General features: G+C 37.9%; 1 protein-coding gene across 1 annotated transcript; it reads right to left on the bottom strand.

Annotated features, from left to right (window-relative positions):
* Positions 1–78: 78 nt before the first annotated feature.
* agpat9l (1-acylglycerol-3-phosphate O-acyltransferase 9, like) lies at positions 79–12,172 on the bottom strand. Its single transcript, XM_041788068.1, has 14 exons — positions 12,105–12,172; positions 11,565–11,769; positions 11,398–11,464; positions 9,375–9,523; positions 9,124–9,266; positions 6,032–6,106; positions 5,828–5,917; positions 5,646–5,739; positions 5,430–5,545; positions 5,024–5,079; positions 4,737–4,822; positions 4,517–4,645; positions 4,316–4,395; positions 79–1,450 (listed from the first exon to the last, which is right to left on the bottom strand). The coding sequence occupies exons 2-14, from the start codon at positions 11,706–11,708 to the stop codon at positions 1,342–1,344; spliced, it is 1,338 nt and encodes a 445-aa protein (XP_041644002.1). The 5' UTR covers positions 11,709–11,769; positions 12,105–12,172; the 3' UTR covers positions 79–1,341.
* Positions 12,173–12,602: the final 430 nt, after the last annotated feature.

Here is a 12,602-nt window from a genome sequence, read left to right as displayed (position 1 = left end):
TTGTTTCCTCTGACTGGTTCACAAAAAGAAGGGAAAGGAGATCACATCTTAAAGAAACGCTGCACAGGCCACACACAGTGTTGTTAAAAAAATCAGACTCAGCTTTAATTCTCAGCACTTATGTAAACAGCTTTTCATGGTTGATATTTGCAGATATCAGGAACAGAAAAAGAGGAACAAAGTCAACCTGATGCCAGTAAGTTCTGATATTATTTTCAAAATCAAACACATCATTCAACTGTGAATGTAAGTGGCATTTGTTTGTACACAGAACGTGCAGGAAAAACCAGCTCCATGTGTTCAAGAAGAGAATGAAGAGGAAGGTAAGAATGCTGATCATATCAAACAAAATAAATATCATGATTGTGTCATCATCATAATCAGTCATTTTAAAACAAATATGTCTTAAATTTTGCTTGTAGTGCCCAAGGAGGAAACCGTACTGACGAACGGCAACACTGGAAACCAAACTTCAAGTGGAGAGAAAACCAAAAAGTCTCAGCTGTGTGTTCTCCTTTAAGACTCTCACAACTCATGTGGACATTCAATGAACTGAGCCTGTCACGCTCAGCACTTTAATGTATTATTTAAGTGCCAAACCCTCATGTCCTTGCTTTACCTTTGTGATTCTGTGCAGAAAAAAAAGTGGGTGAACAAGGGTCACAAAAACACTTCATGTTGAATGAATGAGAGTAAGATTTTCTCAGTTCATGTTTGATTCTATAAAGAGTACTGATAGAGCTGTTTTTTTTTAAAGTGTGCACTATATTTCTGGATGATCATCAGTGTTAATGTAGCAGTGAAATACTGCAAGATGTTAAATCAATGCTTCAGTGCTTAAATGCTAGCCATCTCATAATAGATACTGTCAATTGGGATGCTAAGTTTTAAAATGCAGCAAGTTTTAAAATGCTGCAGCTACCTCTGAGGTCCTTTTACCATAGTAGCATCAAACCATAGGTGCTGAGACTATAAACTAAAATCTATCTAAAAAAATATTCTGGACAAAATCCTAGTTTCTCTACCCAGCAGTCTGCAATCAAAAAATTCAATTCAAGATCAAATTTTGATCACAACAGCAGTATGTATCTTCAGCAGTAAAAACAAAGACTTTTCCTTTTCCACAGTCTGTTTCTCATAAAGGTCTATATTGCAAGTGTGAGTTCTGTGAATCACACACTCTCCTCCTTTAAGCTGTACCTGAGGTTTCACTAAAGTCCACTCAGCGGTGTTCCCCATCAGGCCAAGTTAATGAGGGCATGCTGGAGAAGAGAGGCTCGTTTCCAGTGTATAATTTCCAAAAACAGGCCTGAGATTTGGACAGTGCATTTATTCAGGGTCTCAGTCACTGTGGCCACTGCTGTCGTCTCCCACTACCATTCTGGTGTACTGCTTCTGCTGCTGCTCTTTAAACGACTCCTTCACCTTCGCCCTCTTCAGACCTCCATCCCTGCAGATGCAAAGTGGACAAACTAAGAGTGGTGCTGATCATTGTAACACTAATCTGGATCAGTGTCAATGAGTATTAGATTGCTTCTTTTTATGCTGGACAGTTGGCTAGAATGTGTGCATAGCTTATGTGGAACATTCTTTGGATTTTAAATATTACAACTACTGCTAAAAAATCAGGGCTGTCAAACGGTCAGTTTAAAAAAAGCCAATAATCTCAGAATTTCCTTAGTTAATCACAATAAATCTCATTTTTTTGCATTATGAAATTTCTCTATTTGTATTTTTAACAGTTTTTGTTTCATGTTATGTTTTTGTAGTGCCTGAAATTAAGGGTAACTGTCTTCCTGTTTAGATACACACCTGCTTTTATTTTGAAAGAAATTAAGGAACTTTGGATATATCAAAGATTATGACATGAACTATGGAAAAAAGAAATTGTTATGGATTGAAAAGAAACAAGAAACTGTAAAAGAGGTAAATGTTTGATAACACATGGTTCAGATGACTTGTCCACTGTGCTGTCTGTGAGTTTTTTAAGTGAAATGAGCAATAAGGAGCAGTGGTGAACTGCTTTAACATCACTGTGGCTGCAGGAAGGTGTTGTACTGGCTTAACAAAAGTGTGCTGAAAGGGACAATAAAACATTCAATTTATGCTATAAAAATGAATGCACTAATTCTGGACTCTGATCACATTCCAATACATTAATGCTGACAGCTTTACTATAAATACAAACACTCAAAGCTTAATAACAACAGACTTTTGCTCACTGATACCAATGGATGGTGAAATTACATTGGTTATTGGTACTATGGGTAAGTGTAATTGCCAAAGATGAAATCTTGTCCCAGCCTAAGTATTTTAAGAGGTTCTATATATACAGTGCTTATTAAAATTATTCACCCCTGTATATGATTTACCCTTTTATTTATTTTATAAATCCAGCATTGGTCAATATTATTTACCATTTTTAAAAATTTTGCTTTTTTGATCCCCCACCCAAAAAAAAAACACTCTCTAATGCCAAAGTGATAACAGATTTCTGCCAAGTAATGTCAATTCAATAAAAATATGTATGGCACTCTATTCTTTCTTGCAAAACTGCTCAAACTCTGTCAGACTGCATGAAGATAGGACATGAACAGCCCTTTTCAAGTCCAGCCACAAATTCTCTATTGGTCTGAGGTCTGGGCTTTGACTCCAGGATATTTACCTTGTTTTCTTTAAACCATTTCTGTGTAGCTTTTGCTGTATGTTTCAGTGCATTGTCCTGCTGGAAAATAAATCTACCAAGCACTTGTTCTCTTGTAGATGGATAAGATTGCCTGACAGGATTTATCCATATTATACAGCATTCATTTTACCTTCTACCTTTTTACAAGCCTTCTGGGCTGACCTTTTTAGAAATCTGCTTTCACTTTAGCATGAAAGAGGTTTGTTTTTGTAAAAAAATGTTGGCAAAAAGCCCAATTACATTGCCTATGATTGATTTATGAACACAATAAAATGTTAAAACATCCAAAGGGGAGAAGAATTTTTATGAGGACTGTATTGGCAGCACATTACCTGACAATTGTTTTATCTGTTGTTAAAATATAAACAGTTTAAGCTAATATCTGCCAAAAAAACAATACCATGCCAATAACATGAAAATCCATTAGATTCATAATAGCAAAAAATATTACATAAAAAACTCTGAAAAAATAAAACGTGATAAAGTGTTTTTTTACTGATTAAAGCATAACTCTGAATGTGATGTCGCCTGTACATGACAGTTGTACAAGCCTTTGATTTTAAACAGTTATTCTGCAGCAGATTAGTTTAATTGTTTAACTTATTTGGCTCCCCTGTCATTGCAAATTCTGGAACTGGACTGTTGCTGAGCAAACATTATTCTGCACACTCATTACTTTTTTTATTTCTACACAATAAAAAATACATAGTTTAACACAATTAGCATTCAAATAAATATGTCAATGTTTGGTATCATTGTTTTACATCTATAATTGGTCCCTTAAACTGTGGATTCTCAAATTTTTTGGGGCTAGGGACCCCTTACAGGGCAGAAAGTTTTCGAAGGACCCCCACATAACCCTCATGCTGATTAAACATAGTTTAATACCATTTGTACTCCTAGATGCTGCATTTTAAACTCTTCAACCTAAATACAAGCTCTTGTCCAGTTGAGTATGGCTTCTTCCTTTTTGTCATCCTTTGAGCAGCCAAATAAGAAGCCTTCTGTGCTTTTTCTTGATTTTTTTTTTTTAAATGCATGACGAGTGATAGATTTACATGATATCTCACAATCATATCTGAGTTTTTATCGGCCTAAAGCTGAATAATGTGGGAGTCATTGGTTTAGTATGGTTGTTTTATGGAGCTGTGGTCCCTATACGTATTTATTTCATTTTTAATTACATGGCATTACTTTAATAATTTATTTTGAATTACTTCATGGACCCCTAAGCTGTGGCTCACCAGACCCCAGTTTGAGACTCACTGCCTAAAACTTATTTTGGGGTGTTTTACCTTTATTTGAGAGGAACAAGACAGTAGAAAAACAACAGAAAATTGTAGACAGACAAGGGGAGGAGTGACATGCAGGAAAGAAGTCACAGGTTGGGCTTGAACCCATGAAACCTGCTCGGAGGACTTTGGTCACTGCACATGGGGTGCAACCTAACCACTGGTGCCCCTAAATTATGTTACATTTAATAAAAGTATTCACATCCCTGAGAAAATGGTATATAGTTAGAAAGTTCTTTGCTTTTGTATTTTGTATCAGGACTCATGGAATACCCTTTTCCAGTCATTTTACTTGGTCAGAACTAACAGGTTATAATATAGGAAAAAAAAATCTTACCACTGCAGGTCCACCAGCCCTCCCTGGTGAGCGATGGCAGACTTCACTCTGTTGGCAAACTGAACAGCATCTTCACCCTCCTGCCATTTTCAAATAAAAAACAAACTCAGTGTACTGTGTCTGTGAGTGTGTTTACATTTGCAAAGGGGTGAGGGTGGCACCTCTGGGCCGTACACGTGACTTAGCTCGTGACATACCCACCTGCTGGTGCATAGCTGGCAGGTACCAGACATTACAGACGAGGGCCCAGCTGGTCATCATCCTCAGCAGGTAATTCACCATACTGTACTTTGAACTGTTCCAGAAAGCATCTCCAAACTTTGGGTCATACTGAAGAGAAAAAAACAGACGTTCAGTGATGATTTAAACCAAATGTATCTGCACAAGGATGGGGCTTTAATGACAGTCCAGATTTACTTACCTTAATGGCTACTGGGTATATTGTCCCTCCAATTTCAAAACTGCCCTTCTTAAACATCATGACAGATGTGTTGTTGACACAGGTTCCTATGGAAACCAGACATGAGGAGATGAAAGCAGGACAGAGCTGTGTGAGCTCAGTCCAAACCCACATAAAGAAGCTGCTCATTTGTCAGCACTCAGAGGCCAACAAAAACACTCACTGAGACTTATCTTTGATGATATAAGAGACTGACAGAGAACAAATGTGGCTAAAGTAACTCTATATCTCCACATGGCCACACTTACCCTCTGGAAATATCAATATGGGAAGCTTTGTCTTGTCACTTACATGATCCCTCAACCTGGAAGCAGCACAAAGGCATCATGGAAATCATTTCCTTGGTATATATAAATCTACACAGAGCACCTTTGAAGACTGTTATTCACAGCTGAGACAATACATCAAACATCTGGAACATGTGTCTGACCAGAGATGTGAGGAGATACTGGAAACTGTATGACTCATAGCTCAGTAGTAGCTTTCTAACAGATCTGGTCATGTTTGAATAATAAGAGATATGGACATTTTAGAAGATTTCACTGCAAGGGAAAAATGCAAGCCTCTCTTAGTACTAAAGCAGCCACAGAAAGTAAAAACATTTTAGAAAGACATGCAGTAACAAGCCTAATAGATGTGCTGAAGTTTGCTGACCTTTTGGTCACTAGGTGGCGATCTTTCATTTCTGCTCTCTCAAACCAAACATGAGGACAGGACCTCACCATGGCTCTTTGGACCACTCCCATTAATCCTCCATGCACCTGGCCCACCTGATAGGCACATTTTCATAATTTTAGAAGTACCTAATGAATATGCATGATATATTAAGCAGGTATGGGGATGTTTCAGAAAAAGAAGTGTCCTGTTTACCATAGCATAACAGCCATCATTGCAGAGAATCACAATGTCGATAGGTGTGGTGTGATTGGCAACACAGATTCCTCCTTTTTGGGGTTTATTTTCCCTAATGTTGTGAGGGAAACACACGAAGTCAACAACTAAAGACATTCCTTATGTATTTTCAATTTTTACACATTGTGCAGGCTCCTTACCTGTTGTGATATCGGATAGCGGCAGAGAGTCCTCGAGCACAGATCCTGTAGCACATCACATGGACCCACTCACTGAGCCAGAACTTAATCCTAAAAAACAAAAACATGAGCAAAAAAATCACACATAAGGAGGGTAATGCTTTCATGAGAAAAAGTAAGACATGCAATGTAATTACTATTTAGATTGTTGCCATTTGTAATCACCTCCAGTTTGGGAGTAATCCAACTGCAGATGTCCCTATGACCAACCAGGTGAGGCCAATGATAGCTAGAGTTATCCTAGAGGAAGAGGAGCACATGTGCTTCTTATTTTACGAACAAGAATGAAAAATCAGGGAAAATCAGATACTACATGAGTTACAGCAGTGATAAAGCTTTAAACATTTAAAATAAGGACCTGTGTCCATTTTCAATACAAAACAAAGTAGTGCAGTGTTTTCAGCGCTCAAAATCCTCACAAAAATCCCCCTCAGTGTTACTTGTTACAGTTGTTATTACTTTCAGTTGAAAAAACTTTGATTTTTGGAACACAACCATACTGGGGGCTCTGATATCAACTATGTAAACAACAGCAGAGAAGTAACTAATTTGACTCAGTCTTTTAATGGTACAATTTCCATGTCTAGAGCTGTTACTAATGCAACAAGAATTCTTCACATTATTTTCATATTTTCTGGGAGATATTTCCTTGACTAAAAGCACATATTGAGCGCAAAGAGCTATCTAAAACAACCCATAGCTCCAGGAACTAAACGGTGCCAGATCCACCCTGCCTGTTCAATGGCAACACCTGGCCTTTGTATTTGAAACACAAGAACATCTAAAACAACCCTACTGCAGTGAGAAGTGCTTTGAAACTAAGATCATGAGCATTTCCCGTGCATAAAACACCATAAACACAGGCTTTGCAGTCTTGAACCTCTCCCCATCTCACACCTTGCATTTTTCAATGGACTGTATCCAGAGCATGTGCAAGTAGTAATTTAACAAAAAGCTCATGCTGCAGCAAAATGTACCACTCAATTATCACAATATTTTCCAATGACAATATAGATTTTTAAAAAGTCTGTTTCTGTAGCAAACAGGAAACCAACTATACCTGATGGTACATTTGTACATTTTGCCAATACATGATTTATTCTACCAACATGTACACTGCTTAACAAATTTATTAGACCACCTGTCATATTTGTCTCAAAGACCATCCAGCATCATGAAGTGCCTTAATGTAGACTCATTCATTTTCAGTGAGCTCTCCACATTTTACCATTTTGAACAGGAATAAGGAATTTCAAGCTGAATTCATCTTAATCATCTTAATCTTAATATTAATCAAGAAATAATAATGTGCTTTACTATTTTTTCTTTTTTTTGTTAATCAGTAAATTTGAAAATTCATGGATAACAATAATAATTGTATTTCAGCTTTAAAAATATCATTTCAGTTAAAGAGCTTCTACATATTGGTGTATTAACCACTGCAGAAAGAAAAAATGATTTGGTAATTACCAATGCTGTTAATTTAGGGCAGCTGTGGCATAAACCTTACTTTGGGTGGTGGACTAATTAATTTGTTAAGCACTGTACATCGATTTATCGGCAGTGAATATTGGCAGGAATATGCTGATAAAACTGTGCATCCCTAGGGCAAAGTCATCATATTGCCATAAACCGGTTCATGGTTTAAAGCCTGCAGTTAGGTGTTTGTACCATGCCAACTTGGATTCTTGAGCCTAAAGTGACAGAAGGGTTTTTAGCATTATTCCTGTCTTGATTCACATCCCCTGTTGTAGTGGCTTGAAATTCAATAGTCACCATCTTACTCTGCTTTATCAACTACTTTACAACAAATTGTTCCATGGTTAAATAAAAAAATTGTGTTGAACAGAACATTTTTTTCAACTTACTTTTGAAGCTTTAAAGTCAAAATGAAAAAGTTTACTGACGTAATGATTTAACTGATAAGTGGAGTGTTTTCTGATTACCTTTTGCAAATAAGAAAGTAATGCAGGTTAGAGGCACTGCACAGCAGACCTTACACCACTGCTGTTTGACTTTCACAATATTTCTTACTAAAATGAAATGTTGCATATAAACTCACTGGCCACTTTATTGGGTACATCTTTATAGTAGTGGGTTGCACCTCCTTTTACCTTCAGAACTGCCTTAATTTTATTTGGCATAGTCTCAAAAAATATTCCAAACATTCCTCCGAGATTTTGGTCCATATTGACATGATAGCGCTACAAAGTCGCTGCAGATTTGTCAGCTGTACATCCATGATTGGAATCTCCCACTCCACCACATCCTAAAGGTGCTCTATTGGATTGAGATCTGGTGACTGTGGAGGCCAATGGGAGTACAGTCAACTCACTGTCATGTTCAAGGAACCAGACTGAGATGATTTGAGCTTTATGACATGGTGCGTCATCCTGCTGGAAGTAGCCATCAGAAGATGGGTACACTGTGATCATAAAGGGATGGACATGGTCAGCAACAATACTCAGGTAGGCTGTGATGTTCAAATGATACTCATTTGGTACTACAGGGCCCAAAGTACGCCAAGAAAGTATCCCCCCACACCATTACACCCCCACCAGCATGAACTATTGATACAAGGCAGGATTGATCCATGCTTTTATGTTGTTTATGCCAAATTCTGACTCTACCATCTGAATGTTGCAGCTGAAATTGAGACTTATCAGACCAAGCAACATTTTCAGTCTTCTATTGTCCAATGTTGGTGAGCCTGTGTGAATTATAGCCTCAGTTTCCTGTTCTTAGCTGACAGGATTGGCACCAGGTGTGTTCTTCTGCTGTAGCCCTTCTGCTTCAAGGTTCGAAGTGTTATGCGTTCAGAGATGGTATTGCCTTGGTTGTAATGAGTGGTTATTTGAGTTACTGCTGTCTGAACCAGTCTGCCCATTCTCCTTAGACTTCTGACATCAACAAGGCATTTTTGTCCACACAACTGACACACCTTGGATATTTTCCCTTTTTCAGACCATTCCCTGTAAATCCAAGAGATGGCTTGGTGAAAATCCCGGTAGATCAGCAGTTTCTGAAATACTCAGACCAGCCTGTCTGGCACCAACAACCATTCCATGTTCAAAGCCGAGATGTTGTCTTGACCACGTCTACGTGCCTAAATGCACTGAGTTGCTGCCATGTGATTGGCTGATAAGCTATCTGTGATACCAAGCAATTGAACAGGTGTACCCAATAAAGTGTCCGGTGAGTGTATATCGCTGCTGTCTAACCTTCTAATAAGTTAACTCAGTTCAACGCTGATATACCTGAGTGGGGCAAGGATGCAGTATCTCACAAAGATGCCTATGCCATAGACCAGTGTCAGTTTCAGACTGATGAACTGGAAGTCGTTGGTACGAGTCAGGAGGTTCCAGGATACCAGCTCCTCTGAAGTGAACCGCTGGGTCACCTGGAATTTATAAAAAATTAAATTAAAAATCAGACAAGCAGAACATAAAAGCTTTACAGAAAGAATTAAAGCAAAATAAGTGTTGTTGCTGATTAGACTAAAATGTACCTCATCCTCTACAATGCTCTCAATTCCTTTCCGGCTGAAATAGAAACAGTCACTGAGTGTAAAATCACCGCCTACTGATGGTTTAGGCCGACTACGTCGAAGTTCTTCCAATTCTTTCTCCATAGAGCCATCCTCTCTCTGGATGAGGACTAACAAACACATATACACAGACAGACACACACAATCTTCTGATATGAATCATTATCATCACACAGAATCCAAAAATAAGCCAGCCATGCCATATCTTCAAAGACCATGTTGATAGTGTTGTAGGATGTTCTGTTTGAGTAAACAAAAATGAACCACAGTAAGAATGTGTTTCCTTGAGAAAAAATTAGATCATTTTATTTTCCATAAGAACAAAACAATGAAATCAATTATAACAATAAATCAATACACATCACTGTGGACACAAGAGAGCATTAGCTCTGCAACATCAAAGAATGTACATGTGTCATTTATCAGGACAAAAAAATGGCAATGTGGAACAAAGGCTCCGGCACATTTATTTTATTTTACATTTTGTCTGTTATTGCAGCAGCCAGCAAAAAACGTTAACAACCCTCCAACAACATTTAAGCTTTTACCTTCTGACCTGAAACACAGAATAGTAGAAGGGCTGAGCTGTTCAGAGAGCAGTCTTAGCCAATCAATGCTTCCCTGCCTGGGAACTCTGCGCTTAACACATCTCAGAAGTTACTCCACATTATGTGATAACCCAGGAGGCAAAGTCCACCACCTTAAATTCAACTATCAATAGAAACTTCAAGAGCAATGACTGTTCCAGCACTGTTTGTGAAACACTTTCACTTCCTGTTTATCATTCTTTTAAGGAGCTTTACTTGCTTTATCTTACTTTATCTCTATGAAATTCAAATGGACTTTGGCTGCTTCTCTTGTTGTTTAACTGCATTTTACATGTTTTTTCGACAACAATTAAAGCCAATGTAAGGAACCTGCTTATGTTTTGAGAATGGCAGCCCCTGTGGACAAAGCAGTACCTCTGACTACTTTTATCATCTGAGTAAAAAAATAAAAAATAAAAAATAAAAAAATTAATCCTGTTGTCTTTTAATACACAAATTTATCATTCATGGGGAATCTTTGTAATGTTTTGGCAGCCAGTTATTTAATTTGATGCCTACCCTGCAGCAGCATTTACAGGCAGTTAAATAAACAAAATAGAAATACTTTACCTTTGTACTCATGTTTTGTTCTTTTTCCTAGCTCATAGAGCCATTAATATTAATGTTTAGTCTTTTTGATAACTACTTAAAATGTCCTCACAGTAGCTTCAACATGTTTTAACTAACTGTACATACTGCATTGTTTCATTGTTCTGAGATGGCAATGAAAACATCCAATCATCTACCAACCTTAAGTGCATTACTATCTGATTTAATTTTGATCAAATCACATCATCCCTCCAAAAATAAATTCATATTACACTAGCACACTTTGCACTTTTCAGATGTTTTGTTTTGCTGACATAAGTAACATTTTTATGTATTAAAGCAGTGGGAGAACACCCTGTGCAGCTTAGTGCCTGATAAAGACTTGAGTAATTTTGTCTTGTCAGATAGGCACAAGACTCAGAGCAATTTCACCTTGTTGCCTATCATAAATGTTCCAAAGTTAACTGAGTCATGGTGCCAGGGAGAGTAAGTCAGCCCTATGGTCCAAAATAAAACCTCTTACACCTGACACAAAGGTCAGAGAGCTCTTGTATAGAGATAAATTTATCTAGATGGAGGAACAACAGATCCTTAACTACAGAGATAACTCAACAAAAGTGGTTTATATCATTGCAACATGCTTGCTCAGACTTGTCATACAGTGTCTTTTGCAATCAAGTCTTGCAGCCTGACATATATCTCACTTCAACACCATCTTTCACAATAAAGGATATGAGAAAAACTTTTCACTAGAGGACTGCCAACAACACAAGTATTCATTTAGAGCCTGAATTATGCCCCTCTCTGTTTAGCTTAAACACAAATTAAAACAAAAATTTTCTACTCACTGTTAGAAGGTGAGCTTTTGAGAGTTTGTTCATCTGTTTTTGCCTTCTGCATCTTTAGTGTGGCCCACTGTAGAGGAAGAGGAGAAAAAAAAAATCAGAGTATCTGTGAAGATTCAATGAAGGCATACAGTGCATTTTTAATGGAACATTTATATTCTCAGTTGTACCTCTAAGGTTTTGACCAGGATGGTCATGTAGGTCTCAGAAATGCCCAAAGAGAATCCAAACATGGCTGGGATCATGATGAGGCTGACAATGAGGTACAGCCAGATCTTCAGGACCCAAAGGGCCCCAGCCCAGAAAACCTCCATCTCCTTATTCCCTGAGTTGTACCAGAGCAGCCCTGTGGCTCAGATGTAGGCTACTGCAATGCTGCAAATATGGGGGCAAAGTCATGTCATATTATTTCCAACAATCACTAAAGTAATGCATACTCTTAACAATAAAAAATAAAGTTAAAAGTGATCACAAAGAAATTGTTAATGTAGACAGGAGCCTCTTTAGGTCACAGAAACACACAGTGACAGCCTGCACAGAGACACTGACGATCACTATCACGTCCTCGTGCCAATATAAACAAATCCTTGAATAGCCACAGTCACCGGCTTCTCCAATTCCAGGTCCCCAGAACTACAAACACAACTGCGTTATGTCTGTTTCCACAATAATTATCAACATTTGGTTCAAATAACAGCGGCCTATCTTACCTGTCACTCTTGAGTCCATGTCCTTTCTTCCTGAAGAACTCGAAGTAGTGAGCTCACTGAACAAGCACGCCCATTTACTACTAGATCAAAGGTTATACTTCAGCGCCAAACAGCGACTCCCGTGGACAGAAGGAGAAGTGCAGACTGCTACATCAGTCAAAATCCTACATAATAAACGGAACTCTGCACATTGAGACTTAATAAAATCTTACATTTTAAGAGTGATATCTATTACATTGTTCTTCCTAAATCATTTACCTGGCCACAGGTTAAATAAGAATTACAGTATAGAACAGGGCAATTCAATTATAAATTCAACTGGGACAAACTTTAAAATCAAGAAACATAGCTGGGCTGGACATGTTCAGTGCCTAGTAAGTGGCTGGTAATGTCGAATCTGGAACCAACACAGTTCAATTTGATGAAAAATATTATTCATAGTCTCCCTTTTAAATTTGGCGACATGACAAAAGCTCATCAACACGTGCATAAAAACAC

Source organism: Cheilinus undulatus, linkage group 5, assembly GCF_018320785.1.
Source record: "Cheilinus undulatus linkage group 5, ASM1832078v1, whole genome shotgun sequence".
In the NCBI taxonomy this organism is placed as follows: domain Eukaryota; kingdom Metazoa; phylum Chordata; class Actinopteri; order Labriformes; family Labridae; genus Cheilinus; species Cheilinus undulatus.
Note: the sequence above shows the minus strand (reverse complement) of the source record. Positions and strands in the feature narration are given on the sequence as shown.